Here is a 13820-nt window from a genome sequence, read left to right as displayed (position 1 = left end):
AGACTGTTGGGGGCAAATTAGCTTACTTGCTAATTAGCTTACTTGCTAATTAGCTTACTTGCTGTTCACCGCTATGATCTTTGGAATAGTGGTATATAAATAAAACAAATTATTATTATTATTATTATTATTATTATTATTATTATTATTATTATTATGATATGCTATATACACAGCATTCCTTCATCTTTCAAGCCTGGGACTCTATAAAAAAAAGGAGATCAGATCAGTTTGGTATAACTTCTTTTTGAGAAACCCATGTTGAGTCTTAATGGTGACTACCGCTTCTCAAGTTGTGCACTGTTTCCCTTTCTACAGAAAACAGAAGCGAAGAAGGAGTTACATAGTTCTGCCTTTTTTCTATTCTCAGTTAGTACTTGGCCATCTTCTCCACGCAGCGGCCCTTTTTCTTCCTTTTGCTGTGTACATAACTAAAAAAAGCCTTTTATTGTTTTTAATCTGTCTAGCAAGCCTAAATTCATTCTGTGCTTTAGTTTTTCTTACCTTTCCCCTACATATACTGGCTATATGCTTGAATTCCTCTTTGGTGTTTTCCCCATTTTTCCATTTCTTCTACATTTTTTAAACACTTAGCTCAGTTGAAAGTTCTTCAGCTAACCATTCTGGTTTCTTTAGATTCCTCCCATTTTTTTCTTCTTATTGGAACAGTTTTAGTTTATGCCTTTAGTATCACACTTTTAAGAAACTCCCATACATCCTGAACTCCCTTCTCGTTCAGTATTATTCTCGGAATTACAGCCAGTAATTCCCAAAGTTTACAGAAATCAGCTTTCTTGAATTCTAGAATGTGTGTCTGACTATACTTGGCTTCCCCTTCCCACTGTATAACAAATTCCAAGAGAGCATCACCAGCTTCATCTCACTTGCTGAAATTATCAGACTGGCATGCAAAGGTATGCATATTTCACTTAGCCTTCAAAGGAACATGCCACAGGTTTTAGTTCTACTGGTAGTCCCAACCACAGTAGGCCTAATGAATCAATTTTGAATGATGCAAAAACATTTACGTATATTCCACTAGTTAAATGTGACTACTCAGAGTGAGACCACAGTACAGTGCTCCCTCGGGTTACGAAATTAATTCGTTCCGCCGCCGCTTTCGTAACCCGAAAAGCATTCGCAAGCCGAAATGCCATAGGCGCTAATGGGGAAAAGCTGCGATTTCGTGCGAAAAAGCGCCGAAAAGCACCAAAAAATTTTTCGTAACCCGAAATAACCTTCGTAACCCGGAACAATTATTTTCAATGGATTTTTTTCGTAACCCGGAAATTTCGTAACGTGGGTATTTCGTATCCCGGGGTACCACTGTATATACTTCCAAAGTGACAATAAAGGGATAGGTATCAAAATACTATCTTAATGTTGGCTAGATCCAACAAACTGTTACTTAGACATTTATAAACCAACATGCATTTTGCAATTATTTTGTTACAAAGGCTAGTACAAGTCTAAATACAATAGAAATCTAAATAAACTAGCACAGTAAGACTAAAATAGCACATGCTGTACCATCTTTTACATACTACATAATGTGAAAGCTTACCTGAGAAAGTGGGTTGGGGGTAGGCAGGAGTCCACCACCCGGCAGAAGACCTGCCACAGCATTAGCTGGAGCCAGGAGTGACAGAGCCTTAGTCTCATCAGGAATAACTCCTGCAGAGAGACAGTTTTGCATTAGAAGACACTCATCAATGTTCATTTTTTTAAAAAAAATAATCCACACACAAATACACCCAGAAAATGTCTCCCTGAAACACCACCTGAGTTTGCTGAAAGTACTAATGTTGGCTACAATACAATGTTTGATCTCTTAATAATTTATCATTAATTTGTATGTCAGAATGAAACTTCAGAATGTGTGAAAATTTGACTGTTCCTTTTTCTCTACAAAAGGTTAAGTTCTAGAATAAAAAAATAGCACAATACACACTACTTTTTTGTTAACACTGCCAAGATTTCATCACCTGTACTCGATTTTTAAGTCATGAACCAAACGTAAGCAAGCACAGTCGGTTCTCCAGGGGTGTGCTCTCAACTTTCAAAAGCTGTATTATGAACAACGACTCGTGTCGGCTGCTTCACTATAAAGCACACAGAAAAATCAAGATACACAAGACAAAAAAAGTTTGATTTAGGGGTTAATAATATGGTACAGTTCACTAAGATTTCTTTTTTAAACCTACCATACAATTTTGTAAATCTTAAGAGAGGGTAAGGAAACGTGTAGGGCTTTTGCTGACATGTCACATGGATGGGGAGGTTTCCACAGAGCTCCATTTATAGATTCTGCATGTGTGTTCATGTGTATGTATTTATGTAAGCACCTAAAATGTGGCACATTCCTTACCTGTGCAGTAAAATACACGCTCCAATGTGTGTCAAGCTCACTGTACCAAGAATGTAGCTATGTACTGTCATTTCATAAGAAACTTTTGATCTACAGCCTTGTGGGTTGCTAAGTGTCTAGTTTTACAGCCTATCCTCCAAGGAGAATAACCTTACAAAAGGTCCAACGTGAGACAAACAGTAATGTTGATCGTTGTTATTTTAACCAACAGCAAAAGCCCTATACATATGGATTAATCTGTTAATGTGCCCAAGCCCCCAATATGAGAGTTCAATAAGATAACTGTACTATATATTTGCAAATACCAGTAGTGTTTCTGCAATACATATTAAAAAGACTGCATCTCATCATAAAACATACAATATGTACAGGGCACTTAAGAGAAACTGGATAAGCTGCAGAAGAAAACTGTTGGGTGGTATTTTCAGCAGGGCCTGGTATATAGTTCAGGCTGAACCAGGGAAAAGAACTGTAAAACACAACAACAAAAAAGAAAAACCACTGTTAAATAAAGGTAATGGTTCCTTCCACCTATACTGAGAAGTGCCGATAATATAAACAAATGTATAATACACAGCACTGTTATCTTTCTTCTGTCACTGAGCTGTCATAATTTCAATACCAAAAGTTATGGTGGGAAAAGGGGGGAGGGGAGGTCATTTAGATACAGGGCATTAACGCATCAATATAAACACATCTATAGAGATTATGGGATAATTTTGCATGCAAAATTATGTCTCAGAGGATATTATTTATGCTTACACAGATTTAGTGCAACTATAACATTTCTGGCATTTAACTAAACATCCTCTTATCTTGAGACACCTCACAGAAGATCAGCATCCATTAAGTAGTCATGCATTTGATCCTCTCATTTTTAGGAAAAAAGTTATTCAGAAATAAAACTACAATTTTTTAAAAAAGCAATGAGGCCCCTCACCAGTTAATTTTCATGCGTCAAGAGTTTTTTACTGCTGCTTTGTTAGAACCATGACATACTGCATGAATGTGTAGAAATGAAGAAAAAGAAACAGACAAAAGAAACAAACATTAACCAAAGAACCTACACAACCCCACCCAAAGCCATTGTTAATATTTGAGCTCCTTGAAATCCTTGAATTTTACAGCAAAGTTTACAGTAGTATTTGTCTTACCGTGAACTTTGTGTTAAGTCTAGAACACAAAGCAACAACCAATACCAAGATATGGTACAAGATACACACTAAGAACTGGAATGTTGCTGATACAGGTCTATGATCAACACAATGCAGCATTTTAATGCGTTGAACTAGGTAATGTCAAAACATATGACAAGAATAATAAAAAGTAGACTTAAATTCAGCAGAATACTTAAGCATGTACCTGAAAACCCATGAGCCATCCCAATGAATTAAAAATATCTGACTGAATAATGCTAAAGTAGCTGGTGGAAATCAGAATTTTGAAACAAACAACTGAAGAGTGAAGCCTATCTGCTTCCGTAAATAAAGAATTAAAAGAAGAAAGAAGTCATTAAAAAGAGTAGATCATTCTGACACAGTACTGTGTCCAGGACTGCAATCCTCCACAAACTACGAATGTATGTAGATCCCCAACAAAAATTGCGTCTTTCACAACCATTAGTAGATTCTTATGTTATCTCTTTGGCTGTCATATTTTTTATGAGTTATGTAGCATTCTAGTGCAAGTATAAAATCAAATTTATAAAGAGAAAAATATTACATCAACCATACTTCAATCTCTGACTTAAGTATTTAAACACTGCCTTATAGATACATCAGTTGCTACTGATTAGAGTTAAAGTACGTATGACAGTAGCAGTCTTGCCCCAATAACATAAAAAGGATCTACATCAACAAAACAGCAGGAGTAACACAACAGTGAAAGGCTCTGAAGCCTACCCCAACCTGCTGCTTATCTTTCTCAATCCCCTTTCTGTAAGCAGAGAGCACATTTCCACAGTGGCACTCAGATGAAGAAAAAACACACAATAAGGAAATTAAGCTGCAGGTACAGGTAGGATTCTGCAGTCTTCACCCATGCACCAATTTTACAGTTAAAGATGGATTTTCACATTGCCTTCTATGAAATTGGGGTAAACCCATGTTTAAACATACTACCACTGTCACATCTATTTGTCCTTAAATGCAAGTCATCTCAAAATTTCACCCAAAACAACATGGAAAGATTTAAATCCTTAAAAATAGGGGATTGGGGGCATTTTCAAATGGACAAGGATTAGAAGATGCTTACACTATTTACAGTTTCAGTTAGAAATATCTTAATACTAACAATTAAATTCTACCAGGTTTGTCCGCACACTGCATTTCTCTGCCTTGTTAATGTGTAAACAGACTTGTTCCAAAGAAGGCACTGTATATAAGACACTGCAATCTGATACAAAGCCATGCTGCTTAAATCCCGTTAACTCCAATGAGATTTAGCAATTTATGTGTAGGAATGCAGCGTAACACTGCAAACATTTTACTGTATTTGAGTGATTTAAGAAGATTACTACTTGATCAGTAAGTGGTGCCCTTGAAACAGTAGTGATGGAATCTACAGAAGTTCAACAGAACTTGTTAGAAGAGTAGTCTTCTTGGTACAGAATTATAGTTATGTTCCCAACCCTGCTCATTGTTTTTCAAATTACTGTAACAGCCTAAAAATGTAAGAAAAAGAAGAGAAAAAAATGTTGTTAACAAGTGATTACACCAGGAAAACACTTGGGGGACTTGAGTGCTTGCTGGCCTTTAGTTAATGTCTAGAATCCCCTGTAGCTGCAGAGGACCCCACTGTTTCAGTCATCTGGAAGGGCCTTTGCATTTGCCTTCTCCACTATAAAATCACACACACAAATAACAGAGAGAAGAGTTTATTATTTAGTGAAATTCTAGAAAATATAGCAAGGTTGAACAAGAAAATGAGGAATAAGATCTAACACCCAGTGCCCATATAAGCACCTTTGGAAATATTTTCTGGCTAACAGAGATAAAACCCTTGGTATACCAGAATTTTTAGAAAGGATAAATGTGTCTGAAGTGTCAACTGCGGTAGACAGTGCACTGCCTTGTAAATGTCAGTAAATTTCCAGCCCTCCTTTAGGAGGGAGAATGAATCATGGTCAAAATAGACCAGATAGTGTAAAGTAACACTTTGTTTATGCATTTTTAGTTGCAAAAGACAGCTCCAAAGACCAATGAGGGCACCTGAGGAAAATAAGATACCAAAGAATGCTGCTTAACTATATTAGAATTCTTACAGTCTCTCCAAAAAGACTGATAGGCAAGTTTCAGACATTGTTTGATGATTAAATGTGTGATCTGTTTTGTATACAATACTAGAGATATCAGTATACCAAGGGTTTTAAAAATGTAAATATAACTGACATATTTTACATACTAAACTTCATGCTATTAAACTACATCAGGATTTAGTATTATTTTTCTATGGCTTCATAGATCATTAAACAATTCACAAACCTTCTGCATATGGTACGACTATCAATGCTCTGTCGACGAATACAGTGTTTGTCAGATGCTGTGCCACAACTGCAGAGTCAGGTTCTTGGAACTTTACAAAACATACACGTGAAGAAACAGGCAAAGGAGAGTCACTGGAGAGAGAGAAAACACCAGTAAGCATATTAGGTGACAAATCAACAAACACAAGAAAATCTCTTGACTTAAAAACAGAAAGGAAAATGAACTGCAATGATGTTTTAACTTTGCACTACTGTCTGTCATTACAACATAAGCAGTTTCAAGAAGAAAAAAAAAGATATGTGACCATTATCACCCTGCTCTAACAGCTAGGATCTGCTCATTACTATTGCATGCAAGTAAAACACAAGATAAATTACTACAATGTAACGTCATAAATAACTGCACACTTCAAGATACGGGTGGGTCTTTAGGCTTTTTAGAAGACCGTATCTTCCTGTATGAGCCTGCCCAAGAGCTTCAGGGAAGGCTGCTAGGTTTCAATATCTTCCTGGGTGCATTGTTGGAAAACAGAGGGAGGGTATTATCAGCTTCTGAGCTCTGAAACTCCTTCTCTAGGAAGGCTGGAATGGCCCCCTCCTCGCTCTCTTTCTCCTTGCTCTCTTTCTGCTGGCTAGTGAAAAATTTCCTGTTCTGACAGACTTTCTGGAGTTGGCTGCAATGGACTTTTAATTTTGTGCTGTTTCCTTGATTATTATATTCTGTCTTTTAATGTTTTTTTTAATGGTTATATATACAGTGGTACCCCGGGATACGAATTACCCAGGTTACGAATTTTTCGGGATACGAATAAATCCCATAGGGATTTATTGTTTCGGGTTACGAAGGTTTTTTCGGGTTACGAAAAAACCGCGGCGCTATTTCGCCACCGGAGGGCAGCAGAGAGCTATTTTTTTCCATTAGCGCCTATGGGAATTCGGCTTACGAAGGTATTTCGGGTTACGAAATTAACCGCGGAACGAATTAATTTCGTAACCCGGGGTACCATTGTATATATATATATATATATCTAAATCAAGCTTTTTTGTGTTTTTAACCTGTATTGGTGTCAGTATTTTTTAAGCCACCCTGAGTTCCAGTATTAGGAAAAACATGGGATACAAATAAGCATGGCGTAATGCAGGGGTAGGCAACCTTTTTGAGCTGGGGGCCAGGTTGTTGTCCCTCAGACAACGGGGGGGCCGAAGCAAAAAAATAAATAATTAAATATTTTTTTTTAAAAAAAAAAAATTAAATATATAAATAAACCAGGACAAAGGTAGGACAAAATTTTCAAATGGAAGACACTTTTTTTAAAAAAAAAAAATGGAGGACACGTGAAAAAATTTGCTGATTTTAAAAAAAAATGTTAATATAAATGCATGTTTCTGAGGCTTCTATAGACAATTGCCCCCAAAAGGCCCCGGCAGCAATCGGCGGCAGGACCAGACAGGGGCCAGTCCCAAGGCCTCGCTGGGCCGCATCCAGCCCGTGGGCCGCAGGTTGCCTACCCCGGCGTAATGGTTTGAGTGTTGGACTTTGGAGACCAGGGTTCAATTCTCAGCTTGGCCATGAAACCCACTGGGTGACTTTGGGCAAGTCACATTCTAGCAGCCTCAGGAGAAGGCAATGTCAAACCTCCTCTGAACAAATCTTGCCAAGAAAACCTCATGAATCTCAGGGTTAACGTAAGTCAGAAATTACTTGAAAGCCCACAACAGCTAACAAACTAACTAAGGTCCAAAACACACTGCAAAAATAATCCAATTTGATACTGCTTTAACTGCCTGGCTCTGTCAGAGAGCTCTGATGCCACAAATAAACTACAGTTCCCAGGATTCCCTAGCACTGAGCCAAGATGGATTACTTCTGCAGTGTGTTTTGGACCTAAATAAAATAAATAAGAAAATATAATTTGGACAGGTACATAAGGGAAATTTATAACTTTTATAATACATATTTCTGTATTTTGTTAATATTACTGTAACGTCCTCCTGGCTGGGCTTCCTCTTTCTCACCTCCGTCCTTTAATCTCTGTCCAGCATTCAGCTGCACGCATTATCACTTCCGCCCACCGCTGTGACCACGGCTCCCCCTCCCTTTCCGCATTCAGTATAAGCTCCTACTGTTGACATTTAAAGCCCTCCATGGGCTGGCCCCTCCTTACTTATCAGACCTTATTTCCCCTCACCTTCCCACTAGGGCCCTCCGTTCTGGTAGTCAAGGGTTCCTGTCCCAGCCCAGGATTTCCTCTGCCTCATCTCGGATTCGCCCCTTTTCACTCGCTGCCCCTCACTCCTGGAAACTTCTTCCCCCACAAGCAAGAGCCATCACTTCTTTAACCAGCTTCAAAACGGAGTTGAAGGCCATTCTGTTCAGAGAAGCGTTCCCAGGCATTGCATAACTGTCACTTGCTATTTGATGTTCTTTTGTTGGCTGTTTTATTGAATCATTTCCTGTATTGCTATGTACTTTATATGTATTATGCTACTAGAGAGGTCCCTTCCCCACCACCACTCCCTTCTCCTTTTGTGTCGTGTCTTTTTAGATTGTAAGCCTGAGGGCAGAGAACCGGCCAATTAAAAAGATTGTATGTACAGCGCTGTGTAAATTTACAGCGCTTTATAAATAAAGGTTAATAATAATAATAATAATATTAACAAAATCGATAAAAAGGAACTCAGAAGAAGAGACCTCTAGAGACAGTGGTGGTAAATTTGCCAATTCACTATCCTCTTCATCATTTCAAATAGTGGTCAGTGGATTCTAAAAATGGAAAGAGGTCATTCAGTACCAGATTTCTAGAATCCACCAACCACACTCCTCTCAAAGGCAGGCCAATTTGGACTGAAAATGTTTCATTTCCACAGAAGTTCCCGAGAGCCATAAGACTGGTAAAACCAGTCTGAACATTATAAAAAACAGTTTCATAAAATTAATAGGTGACATAGGCCCAGTTCAGATGAGAAGAAAGAGGCAGCTAGAGGCAGCCCCTTTTCTTCTCCGGATCGTTCCTATGGCAACCACACAGCAGCGACAAGGATCCAGCCCAAAAAGGCACTCCAAAATGTAGCGCCTTCCAGCAACGCCACAGAAAGCGCCTTGGGCGTGCCGTGATGTCATGCGCGCGCTGTGCTGTTTGAATGCTGCACGGCATGACACCATCAACACGCGGACATCACGGCACCACCCCAAGGCGCTTCTGGTGGCATCGCTGGAAGGCGCTACATTTTGGAGCTCCTTTTTGGGCTGGATCCTTGTCGTGGCTGTGTGGTTGCCATGCATAACAATGGCGCTGCCCTTCCGAGCTATGGTTCCAGAGCATGAAGATGCTGTGTGCTCTGGAACCCTAGAATTGGCTCCAGGCCACCACAAACCCGATAAAAAGACCCATTATTAAGATGTTTTAAAAGTTCTGATTAACCCTTTTCAGATTACAATCCTAGGAAGCATGTTAAATCTAATGGATTTCTGATCCAGCTGGCACCATCCACTGTAGCCGCTCCCAAAAGGATAACAGTGTTAGTCTGTTCCAGCATGAAAAGAGAAGAAATCCAGTGGCACTTTAAGGACTAACTGATTTATGTTAGCATGTACTTTCAAGGATTTCAATTCATTTTTGTTTGTTTTTTAAAAGTACATATTATTGCATTCTCATGTCTTAAAATATTTACAATTACATTTTTTTCAAAGAAAAATACAGTCGGCCCTCCATATCCACAGATTCTTTATCCACGGCTTAAAAATGTTCAAAAAATATGTACATTCCAAAAGGCAAACCTCGATTTTGCCTTTTTCTATACATCATTTAACTATCCATTGTATTTAATGGGGCTTGAGCATCCACAGATTTTTGTATACATGGTGGGTCCTGAAACCAAAAGGGCCCAACATATTCAGTCAATTTTTGAATGGGTCTGTTAAATCTCAACAGAGCAATCCTATGATTGTTTACTCAGAAATAAGTTATGTCTACTAAGACATACAGTGGTGCCTCGGGTTACGAAATTAATTCGTTCCGCTGCGGCGTTCGTAACCCGATGCATTTCGCAAGCCGAAAAAGGCTTTTCCAAAGCGCGGCTAGCGGTCGCGTTTGAATTTCGCGCCGAAAAAATTTCGTAACCCGAAAAAACCTTCGTATCCCGGAACAGTTTTTTTCAATGGAGCTTTTTCGTATCCCGGAAATTTCGTAACGCGGTCAATTCGTATCCCGGGGTACCACTGTACTCCCAGTCCCTGGTAAGTTTCTTCAGGATTTTATCCTAAGTGTATTTCCTGATATTTCCCTTCAATCAAATATTTCAGCTCAACTATTAGGAGACACTGAAAAAAGCTTCTGAAATTTTAATACAGTGGGCTCTTTTTATCTGCGGGCTTGCTGTCCACAAATTTGAGCCTCCGTGGGCAGCAAGCCCCATTGTTTTAAATGGATATGCATGCGTGCGCCTGCGCACACACCGTACAGTCATAGAAAAGAATGGAGCATTTTTTTGTTATCTGGGGTGGGGGGGGGTTGTGTCCTGGAAGAAGATAAGAAGGGACAATTGCACATCAAGTGAGATTAAATGACTATGCTTTTTTTACACCTCCACTGGACAAGCATCAGAATTCTAGAGCATGAAAGCCAAGTTTTCAGTCTTATAGATTACTGAAGCCATCTATGATCTGACACTCTATGCACACAATCAGTATACTGACTTGAGAGTATGTCGTCCACAGATCTGGGAGATGGACAATGCAGTCTTAGTTTGACTTTAATTATTTTTTAAAAAACTTTAAAGTCCATGTGATCCTATGTTTTTGAATTTATGAAGCAGAAGGGTATACTTCAGTATATATACTCTATGTTAGCTGATCCTGAAAATACCTTTTTGCAAAAGAACATCAAGTCACCCCGGCCCTTTTATAGTACACAATTACAGGACTTTGACACTCCTTTAAGTGGCATAGCTCTATCCTATGGAACCTTGTAAATTTTGTAGTTTCAGTTTAATTCTCAGGCAGAGAGCTCTAGTAACTTATCAAACTATAAATCCAAGGATTCTACAGGATCTAACCATGTCAGTTAAAGTGGAAGCAAAGTACCATAACTGTGTACTGTAAAAAGCCTCCTTTTCTCTGCAGGGACGATGGCAGGTAACTGGTATATATACAGTCCACCATGTTCGGCCGATACTACAGTTTTTTGTTTCTATGCTCGCCTACACCATTTTGGTTTTCGAAGTTAAAACTTAGCAGGAAAACCACAATAGTATATGTTTTTACAACTTAAAGGATCTCTAATCCTGCACTTCTATAATTTCTGTTTTCCAACATAATCACTGTGTACATTTAAACAAAATAATAAGCCTGAACTTTTAAGACTCCTCGTGTAAGCCATAAAGACTCAAAAGTGTTATCTGAGGGGAGCGCAATGCAAGTGTGCAATTAAGGGCCCGTCATGATCAACATGGAAATAAGTTTCAATATGACAATGCTATTGGCTTGGATCCAGACTATTTGAAAGATAGTATCTCCATATATAAACCAGGGTGTGTGTTGAGATTTGGAGAGGAGGGCTTTCTCTTAGTCCCATCACCTCACAGGATAAAGATCTGGGGAAGAGCTCCCAGACTGTAGAATTCCCTTCCACAGAAGGTCTGGTTGACTCCCTTTCTCCTGTCCTTCAGCCGGCAAGTGAAGACGTTTTTATTTAGGCAGGCTTCTGAATCTTAACCATGGAGTTGCAATGACTGAAATGGTGTGCTCTCTCTCTCTCTGTGTATGCATGTATTAATCATTTACAGAAATGCTTTTAAATATAGTGGGCCCTTCTGGGTTTGGTTCTAGGACACCCATTTGACACCAAAATCCATGGATGCTCAAGTCGCGCTGAATACAATGGCACAGTAAAATGGCATCCTTTACAGAAAACGTCAACACTGAAAAGTGTCACAAGATCTCTCTACATACAGAAAATGTAAAAAATCAAGGTTTGCTTATAGAATTTATATATATTTAAAATATCTCCAAGCCATGAATGGTTGAATCTGAGGATAAAGAATCAGCGGCTACACAGGACTGACTGTATGTTTTAAGCGTTTTAGCTGTTTTAATCATGTTCTTAATAATGTTGATGTTTAAGTCATTTCAATTTTTGTAAATTATTATTTTTTATTTGGCTCTTTTTAAATATTATAAGCCTCCATAGATCCCAATTTGGGGGAAAAGGCAGGGTATGAGTTCAATAATGAATAAATGAACTGTTCCAAATTCAAAGACATAGCAACAGCTGGGCTGGTCTGTAAAATCAGTATGCAAGGGGATCTTTTGTAGCATCTTTGAAACTAAATGAAAGGCAAAAGATGGTACCATGAGCTTCCATAGACTTGAGCCTACTTCTTTTGTGCACAGATTCAAGCATCCATAGATTGAAAATATTCATATATCTCTATAGATAGATATAGATATTCCAAAAAGCAAACGTTGATTTTGTCACTTTATATATGGGACTCCCATTTTACTCTGCCATTAGTATTACTCTTTGATTCTTTGAAGTCCACGTCGGTGTAAATGGAGGTTAGTCTTGGAAGAGATCCGTCCTGACAGCCTTTTTTAAAAGCATCAAGAGCAGTAATAATGTGGCAGAGTAGTTAAAATTCAGACTTTTACTGATGCTCAGGGGTTGAAAGTTATAGTACTGAAATGAAACTGAGGGCAAAGTTTGTCAGGAGGATGAAGGATTCGGGTCGTGTCAAAATCCTCTGCTTTGGGATGTAAACAGTTTGGAAATGGCTCCTAAGTAAAAAGGAAGCACTGCGTAAACGGCTTTTAAGGACAGTGAAACAAAACATATAGATAGATAAAAGATTGATCGATGTGGGATAGATGTATGCTAGGATATCCAATGAATATATGGGGGTGTAAATGTTTTAATCCGATGTAACCCATGAAAATGTGATTTGTAGTTTCCTTTGTTCAAAATACTATAAAAACTTGGGTTCATTTTGAATTCAGGCTCCCAGGAATTTGGATGAATTTCCTACTGGGAACAAGGCTCCTTTCCACTCAAGCTCCTTATTATTATTATTATTATGAGCTTTATGTATAAAGTGCTGTACAAAAGCGTGGCCTCCCTGCTGATTTATGGTTAAAATTCTGGGTTTAAAATAATCCTAGAACCATAGAGTTGGAAGAGACCCCAAGAAGGGCCCTGATCCAGTCCAGCCCCATTGACCGAGGAGGAGGGCCATCCAGCCTCCGTTTGAAGACCCCCACGGTGGGGCCTGACTAGAGCAGAACAGAGTGGCACTATTATGACTTCCCTGGATCTAGACACTATACTTCTATTGATGCAGCCTAAAATGACCGATAATCGAGGGACCTGGGGCTGAAATTCGCCCCCAGTTTAAAGGCCCTGGGCCCAATGGAGGCAGGAAGGCCTTGGCCCTGGCTCCGGGGGGGGACTCACTCGGGAGGGAAGAGGCGCAGCTCCTCGATCTTGCCCAGGAAGCCGAAGAGGGTCCTCATCTGCTCGGAGGTGGCGCTGGGGGAGACGTTGGTGACCTGGATGACATCGGTGCCGCTGCTGGAAGCCATGGCGCTGCCTCTTCTCCGGCCACTCTAGACGCGCATCGAGGGCAGACAGGCCTCGAGGGGGCCTTGCGGAACCGGAGGCGCTTCCCGACGTCTTCTTAAGTTTTGTTTTGTCTTGTCCCTCAGCGCTTCCCGTCGAACGGCCGAAGGAAAAAAGGGATCCCCCTTGTGCTTCCCCCCCTGCGCGCGCGCCCTAACCGCCGTCGAACGCTGCTCGCTAGGCCTGGGCCGCAATGTCCCACAATCCTCAGCGGTCCCCCTCCCTCTACCCCCGGCGCCTGCTCACAACTCAGCAAGGCCAGGTGCTGCGTACTGCGCATGCCCAGTTCCTTCGAACGCGGCGCTGCTGCGCATGCGCGCCTTAGGTTTCGCCTCTCGAACGTCTTGCGCAGAAT

At 39.9% G+C, this 13820-nt stretch overlaps 1 protein-coding gene across 4 annotated transcripts in view; it reads right to left on the bottom strand.

Moving 5' to 3' along the window:
- SRSF11 (serine and arginine rich splicing factor 11) overlaps positions 1-13687 on the bottom strand; it is a 34267-nt gene extending 20580 nt beyond the window's left edge. The window contains exons 1-3 of one of the 4 annotated variants that reach the window (XM_042462429.1): positions 13301-13687; positions 5851-5984; positions 1565-1674 (exon numbers count right to left, since the gene is read on the bottom strand). In XM_042462429.1, the coding sequence (XP_042318363.1) occupies positions 1565-1674; positions 5851-5984; positions 13301-13428 (372 nt within the window). In that variant the 5' untranslated portion in view covers positions 13429-13687. The other 3 variants (XM_042462430.1, XM_042462433.1, XM_042462432.1) reach the window with 3 other exon arrangements.
- Positions 13688-13820: the final 133 nt, after the last annotated feature.

The sequence above is a fragment of the Sceloporus undulatus genome, chromosome 4 (assembly GCF_019175285.1).
Source record: "Sceloporus undulatus isolate JIND9_A2432 ecotype Alabama chromosome 4, SceUnd_v1.1, whole genome shotgun sequence".
Lineage (NCBI taxonomy): Eukaryota > Metazoa > Chordata > Lepidosauria > Squamata > Phrynosomatidae > Sceloporus > Sceloporus undulatus.
Note: the sequence above shows the minus strand (reverse complement) of the source record. Positions and strands in the feature narration are given on the sequence as shown.